This window comes from Podarcis gaigeae (assembly GCF_964106915.1).
Source record: "Podarcis gaigeae genome assembly, chromosome: 2".
NCBI lineage: Eukaryota > Metazoa > Chordata > Lepidosauria > Squamata > Lacertidae > Podarcis > Podarcis gaigeae.
This window is the reverse complement of record NC_139679.1, coordinates 35,316,952-35,330,357: the sequence shown is the minus strand read 5'-3', so window position 1 is coordinate 35,330,357 and position 13,406 is coordinate 35,316,952. Positions and strand designations below refer to the sequence as shown.

At 43.3% G+C, this 13,406-nt stretch overlaps 2 protein-coding genes and 1 long non-coding RNA gene across 14 annotated transcripts in view; 2 read left to right on the top strand and 1 right to left on the bottom strand.

The window, feature by feature from the left end:
• USH1G (USH1 protein network component sans) overlaps nucleotides 1–2,870 on the top strand; it is a 30,544-nt gene extending 27,674 nt beyond the window's left edge. For all 7 annotated transcript variants that reach the window (XR_014561493.1, XM_083728017.1, XM_083728019.1 and 4 more), the window contains one exon: nucleotides 1,020–2,870. Coding sequence is in view for 6 of the 7 variants with exons in the window: in XM_083728017.1 (XP_083584143.1) it covers nucleotides 1,020–1,023 (4 nt within the window). In the remaining variant the exon portion in view is untranslated. The remainder of the gene's footprint in view (nucleotides 1–1,019) is intronic.
• The window catches only part of OTOP2 (otopetrin 2), a 44,042-nt gene that overhangs the window by 24,722 nt on the left and 5,914 nt on the right, over nucleotides 1–13,406 (bottom strand). The gene's annotated exons all lie outside the window — the stretch shown is intronic.
• Nucleotides 10,579–13,406, top strand: part of LOC310839446 — a 45,181-nt gene continuing 42,353 nt past the window's right edge. For all 5 annotated transcript variants that reach the window (XR_014561518.1, XR_014561519.1, XR_014561520.1 and 2 more), the window contains exon 1: nucleotides 10,579–11,877. This is a non-coding gene — a long non-coding RNA (uncharacterized lncRNA). The remainder of the gene's footprint in view (nucleotides 11,878–13,406) is intronic.

Sequence of the window (13,406 nt, the reverse complement as noted above, 5' to 3'; positions counted from 1 at the left end):
TTTTGCTACCAAGATTAAGGTAGTGTTGGTATCAATATAATTTTTACCCAGTGAAATCAACACTAAAGTGCTGCCATTAAAGCCACTGGAGGCCATTTTTAACCAGTCTTGGCCAAACAACCAAAAGTTGAGCTTCTAGGGACAGACCTTGGGCTATTCCATACCCTTACAGGACAGGTCTTCTTATGGACTTTTGGGCTCATGCCATCTGATCAGCAAACTCACAAGCACAGTACTGGCAAAGCCACCTCCTGCTGCTTCAGATGTTGCATTGCATCACCCTCTGCTAAAAGAGCGTGTTGTGTGGTGGTGGGGAGACTTCCCTTTGGCTGTTGCTTACTGGCCCATAGCCCCATACTATTTGTACCTGTCCAACAGCTAGTTCGGGCCTGTTGGCAGCTTTAAAGCAGGCATGAGAAACTCACAGCCCTTCAGATGCTAGACTACAGCTCCCATAATTCTTGTACATTGGGTTGTGCTGGCTGAGGCTCATGGGACTCAACATCTGGAAGGCCAGAGTTTCCCCACCATCCCTTAAAAGGCAAAAATAGTATTCAGGTGGTTGGTCTGAAGAAAAGATAGATCTGGCTTTGTAAACAGATTCTCATTTACTTAATCAGTGGCTGCTGTCTGATAATATATTTCTTATGTGACAGCATGGGAGTCTTCAATTAATCATAGTGTTGGCATTAAAAACCTGTGCCACTTCTTGGTAAACCGCAAGCCTGTTATCCCATTCTTGTTCCTAACCTTAAGTGGTTATTTGTAAAGCAGGTCTGAAGACTTAAATACGCTTCTTTACTTGTTGCAAAGAATGGAGGACAGGAACTGCAATCTCCTAGGCAGCTTTGAGGAACATTTTGTGGAATGCTGGATTTACAGTGGGCTTCTCACAGATACCAGTAATATTTTTGTTGCTTCATGCTTTTGTATCAGTGATGACTCTGTAGCCCTGTGAAGCTCGGTAATTGTACCTTAATGTCCTTTTACGTTAACAAAATTTCTTTTCTCCGTTGCAGATAGCTGTTTTTAAGGAACAAGAAATGAACAGAAAAACAAAACCCCAGTTCTAAGTTGCCAGAAAACATCTCCCAGTGATCCTAACAGTGGGAAATAATGAACGCCATAATAAAAGGCCCAATTCTAACCACCTCTCAGCTTCCTTTCTCTGCTTTCCTGCCTGCAGACTTTTGCCAGACAACAGCCTCTTGCTTAAGAGCATTTTGGGGACATGAGCTGCACTACACTAATCTAACCATGCAGTCTTATACATGTCTACTCAGAAGTAAGCGCCATCAAGTCCAACAGGACTTACAGGGCCTGTGGCGCTCCAGCTGTTGTCAAACACTTTCTCCCACCACAGTTTTTCCAGGCCTATCCTATATGAACAGCGACGGATGAAGGAGCTTCATTTGAACAAAACCTTCACGACTCTGTGATTACCACCACCAAGATTTGCAATGTCAGTGGAGTCCCACCAGTATTGTAACTTTGGCTATCACACTGTGAAGCCACCATGCTTCAAAGCAAATCTCAGGGGCGAGTTGAGCAGGAGCTCACCTGCATTTCCTGCTCTGAGAACTCTAGGGAAATTGCTCTTATTCCAAGTAACTTTGCACAGTTCTGACTGCATGATTTGGAGTGGGAGGCAAATGTATGGAAACAGGCATGGGTGGAATTAGTTTATTTTTTATGCCTGCCTTGTCTTTATGTCTGTTGCTTCCACTTACTGTGACTGGAACAAACACACATACACACATTGTCTCAAGCCTCTTTTCCCCACAAGGTTTATATTTTTGCTAATGGATGGGCTGGTCTATGTTATAGAACTTCTCCTGGTGATGCTTCCTCATCAGTTTTGCAAAGGCTTTGTTGCAACATTTGAAATAAAGGTAAAGCAAGCTAAGCCATACCAGTGGGATTGGTGAAGAAAACTCCACTGACAAAATATAGGGGCAGACCTTTCAGCACTGGACAGCTTATTGCCATGTGTAAACACAGGGTCCCTCCACTCACAGAATTGTGGAGGGTCAGCTAGTCCAACCCCCTAGGATTGCAGGATCCTGCCCACAGCCGCCGCCCCTGTGCCACTATCATTTGACAGCAGTTAAGAGCATCTGATCACATTTGCATGTGGTTTGAATCCAAAGGACCAATACTGGGCAAATTTAAACTGTGGTAAACTGAATTTTAGCCAAGCTCTTTGTTTATATTAGCCATTAAACGAACAACCTAAACTTGGTTGCAATTTTCAAGCCTACTTTTATTCAGTAGGATTTATCTGGAGCAAGTGTTGTGTGGTTTGAGATCATGGAGAGAAACTGTTTCCCTTTCTCCACTTTACATGACTCTCTTGTGCCCGACCATATCTACAGTGTATATCTTTCAGGCTGCAATCTTATGTGTACTTGGCAGTAAGCCTGACTGAACATCAGTGGGTGGAATCCAATGTTGTGCAAACTTTCTCTTGCACAATGGGCCTTCACTGCTTCCGTCTCTTTCTCCTGTGAACACCCAAATTTTGCTCTGGATAGGAAATCCCCACCATCCAGAACACATATTCTGAGGTGTGAAGAGGGCTGGGAGAGGGAGAAGGTGAAGTCCTATTGCATGAGCAGAAGTTAATTTTACAATCCAACAGGGACTCATTTCTGAGTAAATATGCATAAAATTGGGCTGCAGTTTGGAAATGTTTGTGCATTTACAGTACATCTCCTATCTTCTGTGGATGTTTGGTATGTTTTGTATTCCTTGTATGTATGTATGTATATCCAACCTGTAAAAGGACCCTGTTGTTTACCGCTTATTTATTATACCATGTGCATACTATTCCCTGCCACTGCCTGATTACAATATTTTTAATAAAAAGAACCTGGCGTAGTTTGTCTTTCATGATTGTAATTTAGAAGAGGAGGTTGCTTCCAGGTACGTTTCCTGCAGGTATATTTTAAATGCAAATCGCATCATTTGGGACTAGAACAAGGGCAGTATTTTAGTATAGCCAGATCCCAGTAATTGCAGTTTTTGGCCAAAATGAAGCCCACTGACTCAGTTCCTGCTCTGTTTCCAAGCCAGAGAGACCATTGCATCACTCATTCCAGGCGCTTTGCGCCTGGCATAAAGCCCCATTTCTCATAGGTAGTAGCTCTACTGAGATGGAGCAATAGGTGCTCTGGGATGCATTCACAGATTGAGCACAACACTGCTGAAGAAAGCAAGAGATTGCAGCAGCTGCAGCTTCCTGAAATGCTGAGTCTCACAAACATTTTTAAGGTGCACCTAGATAGTGGATTTGATTTGTTGCAGACAGCAAAAATGTAGTGATCACCAGAACTTGCATAGGGTTGTGTAGGTTCCAGTGTTCAGCTGATATTGAGTTTCATTGCTATGCAATGAAGGTGAGGAAGTTGAATCCTTGCTCACCCATATAATCTCACTGTGGGTCATTTCACAGAGGTTAAGGTGTGTTTTCCAGAAGTGTATGCTCAATACTGGGGGCCCAGCAAACAGCCTTGACATTGGCCCAGTTCTCAGCTAATGCTAAACCATGGTTTGCTGAACCAATGCTGAGTTGCCCCATAGGTGACCAAACAAACCATGGCTTGTTTCTCTAATGTTTGGGTTGCAGTCCACCTGTTCTTGCCTTGTGCCTTTGCAGACTGGTGAGCATCTGGGGTGAGGTGGCCAAGCACACCTGGCTTAAGGAAGGTGTGACACTGCAGCTGAGCACGTTCCCAGAACATAACGGCTGGTGAATCGGGACGCTTATTGGTACAAGGTACTGCATGACAGATCAGTGTACCCCAAATGACAACTTGTGAAGCCACATCATTAGAACTCTTCAACAAATGATAATAGTAACTGGGCTTTCCACCCAGGAAATAAAATGTAGGCTATGGGACAAAATGTCCACAAAGAAATACAATCTGCACAGTCTGTGGCTATTCTATGTAAACATATAACGAACACAGTGAGTGAACACTCACAACTGCAGTCGTCTTGTGCCTGTCTCTCTCTTTTTCCACGCCACCAGACCAGTAGCATAGCCAGCCGGTCTTGAAATAGCTCTCTGTAGTAGAGTCCTGGATTTCACCTTGTTTGCTCCTAAACCACTCCCTGTTAATAGACTATAGAATTGGTAGTGCGATTGCACCCTCTGCTGGAAAAGAAGCACCAGAAACATCTGACAACAATTCTGCAAAAGCATGCCCTGTCATGCTTTCTTTATCTAGGCCGGCCTGCAGCCTAGGCGTGCTCTTTCGGTGTGACTGGGGGGTGGTGGCGAAAGAGGTGCAATAGGAGTGCCAGCCATTTGGGGTGTTTTCAGAACTTGCAAATTAAACATGAAGGCGTTTTGTATGCTCCAGGGCATCTCTTCCCCCCCACTCTCTGTATGTGCAATAGATCTACTGGCTCTGCTTGGAGAATGCTGATAAAGGAATTACTGTATTGGAATCTACCTTCCTTTCTGACAGGCGTGGCTTTTTTCTTGCTGCTGATCTCAAAGATATAAAGTGCAATCGCATGCATTCCTACTTGGAAGTATATCCATAGGACTGACTACCAGGAAAGTGTGTACAGCATGGGCAGTTGATGCAGTGCCCTTCAGATATTGTCTGACACCGGACTAAACAGCCATTCCTAAAGAGATATACAGTAAAAGCAGAGCATGGTGGATATATAAAAGCACAGTCTTAAGACATTTTGCTGCCTGCAGCAAAAGAAAAGAGGGCATTCTGAGTTAAACGAAGCTTTATCAATTTAATTTCTACTATATAAATGACACAAATCCTGTTAGGTCTTTTAAAATGACAGTGCCTTAATGTTTGGAAGTGTAACATATTAAATGAAGGTGCAATGATGAATATATTTTTCCTATATATATGTTTCTTCCACAAGTGGGATCCATAGTCCTTAAAAGCATTTCATAAAGCCATATTTTGTGGGGTTTGATGTCTGCAGGGGAAAGAGAAGGGATTTCTCAGTACAGCTTAAATGTGTGCATTTGAATTATTGAAACAGTATTCCTCACGTTAACCTTTCTTTCGCGGCAAAAGTATACAGTTCTTAAGATTTCCCAGACTGTGTGGACAGCCCTTAACAGGGTGACCTTTGCAAAACTCGTGTCCCTGACAACCTCTTTGCTCCATTCCAGGATTTGTTTCATGACACGATGATTGACATTTGTTCCTCCCTCCCTTTCTCAGTCCATACCACGCAAAATGGAGTGAAACCAATACTAAGCAGTTACTTAGCAGGAGTGTCCTCAGCTGTGGAAGCATCTGAGATCTTAACTGACAGGCTAGCATAATGAAGGGGTGTGAGGCAAAAAGAAGCTGCGCCCATTGCAGGCAGCATTTGGAAACCTCTGGAGGTAGGTGTGTGTTTGCTGCTGCGAGTCAAACCCTGCCAGCTAAGGGGGTGACAGAGGTTGCTGCAAAATTTTGAGAAGCTCTGCTATTGAGCTGCTTCAACATTGGTGGCCCATTGCTAATCATCCATTTCACATGATACAGGGAGAGATGAAGAGGACACATTGACTATGTATTCCAAGTTTAAAGATATGCAGGTGCAGTCCACTGGTGCTAAGAAACACCCATTTTACAACTTGATTTTAAGATTGTTTTATGCTACTTTCCTAGGGTCTCCAGCTGTCCTCAAGCGCAATATATCCTTTTTCTTTTGGTTAAAATATAAGGCTGTAACCCCTTTGCTATCTGGTCAATGCAAATGCCCCTGTTCTCCTTCCTCAAAAGAAAAAGATTAGACAGCCTTCCCCCACCTGGTACCTTCCCAGTGTTATTAGACCACAACTCCCATTAACCAGAAGTCTGTATGGCTCATGGTTAGGAATGATGGGTCCTGTAGTCCAAAGCATCTGGAAGGTGTCTGGTTGGGAAAGGCGAAACCAGGGCAAGAGGGGCCAGCACCTGAAAGGCGCTGCAGAGTGCCTTCACTTGAAACTTGTTCAGCCATCGATGAAGTTGCTGAACTACAGTTCTCATTATTCCTGACCTTCAGCTATGCTGGCTGGGCTAATGAGAATTGGAATTTTTTTTAGTGGAGGGATTGGTCTGGATTTCCCCTTCGGATACTTCCCAGGCTCATGGTTTTGTTTTTTTTTAAGGCTGGGGTCTGGAAAATAGGGCGGGGGGCCTGCACAACTGGTCAAACCTGCCACAGAGGTCTGGCTTTGTTAGATAAAATAGTTGGCCAAGTAGCTTTCATTTTGTTAAAGAGATTATTCCAGAAAGCAGGGCTCTTCTGGAAGGAGAGAGCCTTTGGGGAATCGGGACATGGGTGATTCAAGTCTTTTATGATGAAGGCTTTGCAGGGTTAGCTTTTGGGGAAAAACGGGCGGAAGGTCAGAGAGCTATCGCTGTCCTGATCCTAGCTGGAGACAATATATGCAGGAACAGAGGAATCTTGGGGCTGGTGTTCTGCTTTTGCTTGGTGACACTCACATGCCGAAACAGACTCCTTGGCTGCTGCTGAAAGGAAGCACAGCCGGTAGGTCAGCCAGGCAGGGCCACCACCACACGTGCTGATTTGCATGCCCATTATTTATGGCTGTAGCAAATGCATTCTGGAGAGGCATCTTGTGAAACCAGCACACAGGCCAGTGGAGGTTTCACCCCTTCCAACACGCTTAAGTATTTTGCCTCCAAGGCAGAAACTGCTTCAGACTGTGAGTGCCCTTTAATTGGTTCTTTTCATAACAACAAGAAAACAACTGTCCTTTCCTACACGCAAAACGTCCTATTCCTTCTTCAGCATTTCTATATAGGCCTTTTGTCGCCTTGGTAAAGCCGTCCCATGGATTTTAAAATATGACTGCTTCTTATGACACCAGCCAATCTACTTTACAATCCCCACGCATCTCTCTTTGTTCTTATTTTATGGGTGAGGGTTACCCAAGACTACCCCATGGGTCTACTCAGATCCAAATCCCTCCCACCAGAATATGCAACTGTATGGCATGCTGACTATGGAGGTTAAAACAGTTAAAAACGACGACACCAGGAAATAAGATACCAGGCTGGTTTCTAAACACAGTATTTTTCTGGGAAACTAACTGGTATCTTGTTTGAGAAAACAGTACTCTTGATTTCAAGCTCTTTCCAGATAAGTCTCCTTTCATAGCTGCACAATGGCAAGAAAGTTTAATTCTATTTCCTGATCGTAAAGGCAAGATATTCTCTCTCTCAATGTATACAGCAGGTTAGCCTGTACAATTGTCTCATATGCAAACCATACATTTAAAGCACATGGTTTCCTCCAAAGAATCTTGGTAGAAGTTCTGTACTCCTTACAGAGCTGCAATTCCCATCTTTATTAACAAACTACAGTTCCCATGATTCTTTGGGGGGACAGGATACACCACATGCTTTAAATTGCACTGCATAGATGTGATTTGCTCTGGAGTAAGATGGAAGAAATTGAACTGAATCAGAATTTTAGTTTCAAATTTAAAAGCTGACTAGTTTCCCCAGGAGAAGTATATTCAAAACATGGTGGGAAATGTAGAACTCTGCTTATCAAATAATGTTCTCTTGCACCCACCAATTTTGTCTTTCTTACTGCAAAAGCAGGTCCAGTCATTTCTCTTTGTGGCCTCCCATATATCAGAAAGAACTCTATCCATATAGAGTGAGGTAACAAAATGTAGTGTAAATATTTTCTGCTCCCCCATATTTAAGAGAGCACATTCCTATGTGCTACTACAGTAACTGAAGTTTTGCTTTCCCTGTCTATAGAAGTCAACTGTGTGTGTTATCACACCACACCAACCTTTTACAAGTATTGTACCCGAATGTGTTTTTGGGTTGTATTCTAATTGTTCAAGATATATGTTTGGCACATGCACACTAAAGCAAAGGAAACTAGCTATGAAAGTTTGAATATCAGAAATTTGGTTCCATTTTGATTTTTTTTTAGCACGTTAAGTTAACTTCCACATACTTTCTATAACATGCAAGCTTTGGACTTACAGGTTTTCCCAGTGAGACATCTGAATGAATGCCCTACTAGGGGTCACTTCTTTACGCTTGTGCAGTGACCTAGGGAAAGTAGAAGATCAGAACCTTGCTTGCTGGTGTCCTGAAACACTGCAGGTGTTTTTGGGTTCTTCCCAAATTGAGCAATTACAATCTGCCTACTTGAGTATCCCCTGAAGTTTCAGCAGAAAGGTTTGCTTCCTTCCACAGAAATGTTGTGCAACCTTGCGGTGTGTTAATCAAGAATGTAGGTTATTCCACCCCCCAGGAGATGCTGCAATTCTGTGTGGTGGGTAAACTGATCGCAGAATACTGCCATCTGAATATCTTGTGCTCATCTCCTAGGGATTCTTAAATGTCTGGTGCATCTTTTGCCTTGGAGCATGGATCAGAGGACTGCTTGGTTTATCTCATTCTCAATAATTCCCTGATTTTGGGGTTCTTATGCTAAGCTATAGAAGCAGCCCAAAGTGCTGGTTTTCTAAGTGCAAACTTGCTGCCAGCCCACTCTGACACTCCTGAAGATAAAGACTAAGGATATCACCAGGATTGTGATTTAGTTGGCATCCTGGTTTCAGAACAATATCCAACTGGCTCAAACTTCTCAAGAGAAACAGTATCACAGACAAAGGACTCAGCTACATTAGTAAAAAACCAAGATTTTGAATTCGTTATAAACATGCAGGATGGCACCAGAGAGCAAAAACAAACAAACAACGAAGTGAATTTACATAGCTTTTTTTCTCGTTTGTTATAACGATTCAATTTCTGACTTATTTATAGCATCCCCCCCCTGCCCCCCGTGTGTATATCCATCCAAAGCAGACTTTGGGTATTATCAGCTGGAAAGTCAGAAAAATGATGCAACCAATCCCAATGGAAGAGAGGCTCTATGATGTAATATAGGAGGGAGAAGAGGTTTGTGGAAAAGGTTCCTATGACGAGAAAAGAAAAGCCAGGCTGAGATCATCAAACGATTCTGCAGCAAGATTTCAAAAACTTTTCAAGTCAACAAACCAAAGTCAATCAATGTGAGACTTAGCAGGCCAGATTTTAAATCCACAAACTCTGGAGATTCATAGCTCTCTGTTCCACCCATTTTGAGACGATGCATGGCTGACCTACAAGCCTAACGTAGGGTTTTGTGGATATATGTTACCGCTGCATTAAAGAGCTCCATTTATTAAGCTTGGCAATTCGTTCCCATTGGGGTGTAAGGACAGGTCAGCATGGCAAGAAGAGCCCAGGAGGAAGCCATCGAGAGAAACCAGGAAGCGATGTCAATAGTACTACAGAAGCCACAAAATGAACAGCTCAGCTCAAGGTTTTTTCCCTCTCATGCCCAAACTAGGCAAACCTGTTTGGAGAGAATCGTAGGGATGTCAGAAGTTGGCAGCTATTCAGACTGCCTCACCTTGTGGGATACTCAAGAGAGGAAGAAAAGCTGCTGGATCTTGGAAAGACATCTTGCCATCGCCACTCCCACCAACACCAAAGTGGCTCTACAAATAAAGGGAGGCGGCAAAAACCATGGTGTACAGAGGACAGTAATGAAACCAGACATTCAGAACCAAAACGTCAAATATTTATAAGAGGAATGTGCTGCTACAAACATAACCATAAGTAACAATAAATTTACAACCCCCCCCCCCATGGATTCTGGAGGCACATCAATTGTTCTAACCACTACAGGGCAAGCATAAAATCAGTCCACATAGGCAGCACACCCTTATCACTATTCTAGGTTTAGCATCTACTGGTTCAACTTACTTTATTTTAAAATGTATTTATTTAAAATCTGCTATACACTGAATTCTCTTGCAGTCTGATAACACAAGGAGAGTGAGTTCATAAGGAGAGTGGTTGCTGGTTCACATTTCTTTTAGCCCCCAGCTTTTATTTATGGTACCAATGGTTTACAAATCCAAGCTTATATCAAAGATTTATCGGAACCCAAAGAATCCTGGGAATTGAAGTTTGTTGAGGCTTATGAGATTTGTTAGGACCCCCCCCCCCCCCCGTCTGTCAAAACAAGGGGCTCTGTGCAGTTTAAAACAGGGCAGGCGAAAAAGAAACACCTAATCCAGCATGGTTATGTTCTTCAGCTAAATAGGCCTCATTGCTCTTCATTACACCAGCGTCTCATCCAAACTAGTATTTTCAGAGCCCAGTGGAGCTGAAGCACTTGGATGAAAACCAGTTTATTCCAAACATCTAATAAAGCTGAGATGAGCTTCAGCCTTTTCACTTGAGCATGAAGGGGTTGTGGATTTGCAGTCTGGAGGACCCTTAACATGGGTTCACTTTGTAGAATAGTGGGTAGACATGGCAGACGACACAGCAATGTCTCCAAAACAGCTCTTTATTTTGTAAGCTGGAACAGCAAACTGAACAGCAAACAGCTCAGCCGGCCTGCTTTTATAGGCAGCCGGCTGTCAACATTGTAACAACAACAACCCAGAGTTTCCCGCCTAAAATAACTGACGTGGACCTGAGTGAAAACTATCTACAGACCTGAGTGAAAACTATGTACAGTATCCCCCTGCTGGCCCAGGGTGAACTTCACTACATAACACACTTCACAGAGCATATCACTCCCAATATCATTCCAACTTCACCGGTTTCCACTTTGCTTCAGGCTCCTGCTGTGGACCTTCAAAAGCACTAAATCAGGAGTGGGGGTGTATTTGATTCTATGTATTTTTAAATTTCATTCCATGCTACTCAGAAGAAGAAGAAAACAACTTCACCACATGCTAGACCTTCGGGGAGCAGAGTGTTTTTCTCACAGTTATTATGTCTTCATTAATCTGGTGTGATGGAAGCCACAAACAAAATGGAGTCACCTCCTTGGCATTCCACCTGTTTCCATCTGACTGGTTCAAGGGAGCACTGAGGTAGAACTCAGGCACTCAGCCCACGTTTCCGGACGCCTCGCTACATTTCCTGTGTGACTTGGTTTCCTTATTCACAAAAACGAGAAAATCGAGGTATGTTGACGATTAATTGGTGCGTCTAGCAACAGTTGGTTCCACAGTCATGGGACTAGTGTTGTCACCATGGCATGAGCTGCTACTGGCATATGAGATCTCCATTCACTCTAAGGGTTTGAGGGATATGCACCAAATCTGATATGCTCACAATAAAAGACCCAAATTCTAGGTGTTGCTCTTGTAATGCAGGGATGAGGAACTCTGTGGTGCCCCGGTTGCTGTCGGGCGACACCTTCCTCATACTTGACCACTGGCCATATTGGCTGGGGCTGCTGGGAGCTGGAATCCAACAACTGGAGGGCCACAATTTAGCCATCCCTCCCGGACTGTTTTGTCAGGGGGGAGGACAGGTCTGTAGTGATCTTGCTCCCAATCCCACCTTTATTTAGCAGTTCAGTAGGAAGGCGTGAAAAGAAGCTCTGCAATGATCCTTCCTGGCTTGAAATCAAGAGAAGTTTTAGAGGAAGGAAGCAGAATAATGTGTCAAGGAGAAGATGGGGCTTGGACCAAATCACTCCACCCTACATTGTTTTCAACCTGGGATGGGTTTCAGTATAGAATGGTTTTTTTTTTTAGGGGAGGGGCTGAGGAAACTGGTGATTAAGCAAAAGTGAATGCTTGTTGCATGGCACAAATCGGCTAGGGGCCTTGCATATTTTGCAGCAAGGAAAGGAAATCTTGGGCCTAGGAGACTGAGTGAAGCCCTCCAGGCCTCTTGAGGCGACCCGTTGACTCTTCCCACACCCTGTCCTTTGCTTGGCTGGAATGTGACAATGTACTAGCATTGCCCTAGTAGGATTCGTTGCGCTGGCTTCTTCTAGCGCAAAAGCTTCATTGAATGTGGCCCTAAGCATTTAAACAAAAAAGGAAATCTGGTCTGGCTTTTGGTGAGTACAGTTGATCTTTTTCAGAGTGTGAAATTTTAGCATATGTAAGATTTAATTCTGTGGGTTATCTTATATGTGCCACTTCAAAACTGTAATAGGTGACGGTGTTGTGTACTATATCCCCTGCCCCAAAGGTTTATGACAGGACATAGTATGCCACCTAAAGTGTTGCAACATCCTTGCTTCTGATGCTTATTCTGCTAGCCCTAGGGAGGGGCAAAAGGCTGGGCACTAATACCCATCCCTAACTCATATTGTGGTTTCTGAGATTTACCCTCTTTTAAGCTTTCCATGGCAGTCTTAAGAGCTAGAAACCTGGGATTATGTATCCTTTTTCTGTGATGAAACTGAGGAATCCTGATCTGCACAAATATTTCATTTGGGCGAGGGGGCAGCTGTGGAATCATGAAAGAAAAAAAATGCATGCTTGAATCAGCAGTTACAACTGCAACTATGCAGCAAATAATATTTTATTTTCTTTGTGGGCTATGCTAAATAAAAGTTGTGGCAGTAGAGGCGGGTGGGGGAATGGTTTAAAAAGTGGTGGTACCAGTTTGGAGTTTTTACATAAATATCAGCGTTCCCAATTTTCAAATGAAGTGATAAAATCCATTGCAGATTATTGCCATGTGTATATTTGTCACCTCATCACTTTGATCGCATTTTGCAACTACCTGTAACACGCATCTCTTTTAGAAGTAGTGTTGAGAGCCAAACCATTGCATTAGAATAAAAAAGACCTCATTTTATTTCTTCATAAACATGGGATCTACTTCATTGCCCAGGAAATGATTTTATCACTCCATAGCTTTGGAAGACCTGTGCTAGACCTGTATGGCTGCATTTTTACCATTTGGTTTTATTCTTGTTATTTTGCGGTTGATTGTGGTTTGTGAACTGCTTTGGTGTTTCTAAGGCAAGGAAGAAGGGCTACCCCTATGCTATCCATATAATCAGTTATCAGTAATCAATATATTCATTATATATCCATATATGTTTGCACATAATCAGGGCTTACAGTATTTTATAATCCATTTTGAATCAAAGGGAAGCTGTGCCTTAGCTAATTGCAAACTGCTTGAAACAGCAAGTTAGGAGCCGACCTTTCCCCCACAAACATCTGTGTACCCTGGACAAGGGGAAGACGTGAATCAGAGATTCTGGTACAAAATCCCCTCAGATACAGGCTAAATTAATCCACAGAACAGGAAGAGCGAAACCACAAAATGTCCAAGCTCCCTGTCCTGTCATAACTAGGGGAAAGGTTAGACAGAGCGTCATTGGAAAGCAGAACTAGAACCCTGTGCTTGGCCAGTGCTTGACCAGGGTCGGGTAGCGTGACAAGAGCTTGCTGATTGGCTGATTCTCGCTGACAATATTGTGAGTCCCTCATGATTGTCTCATGATCTATGATTTGCTGTGATCTGCTCAGGTATAAGACCTCTGGATTTCTGTCAATCGGGGTCCCAGTTCCTTTTGGAAGAGAATCCAAACTGGGCCCTTATTGCCTGGCAATAAACTTCACCTTC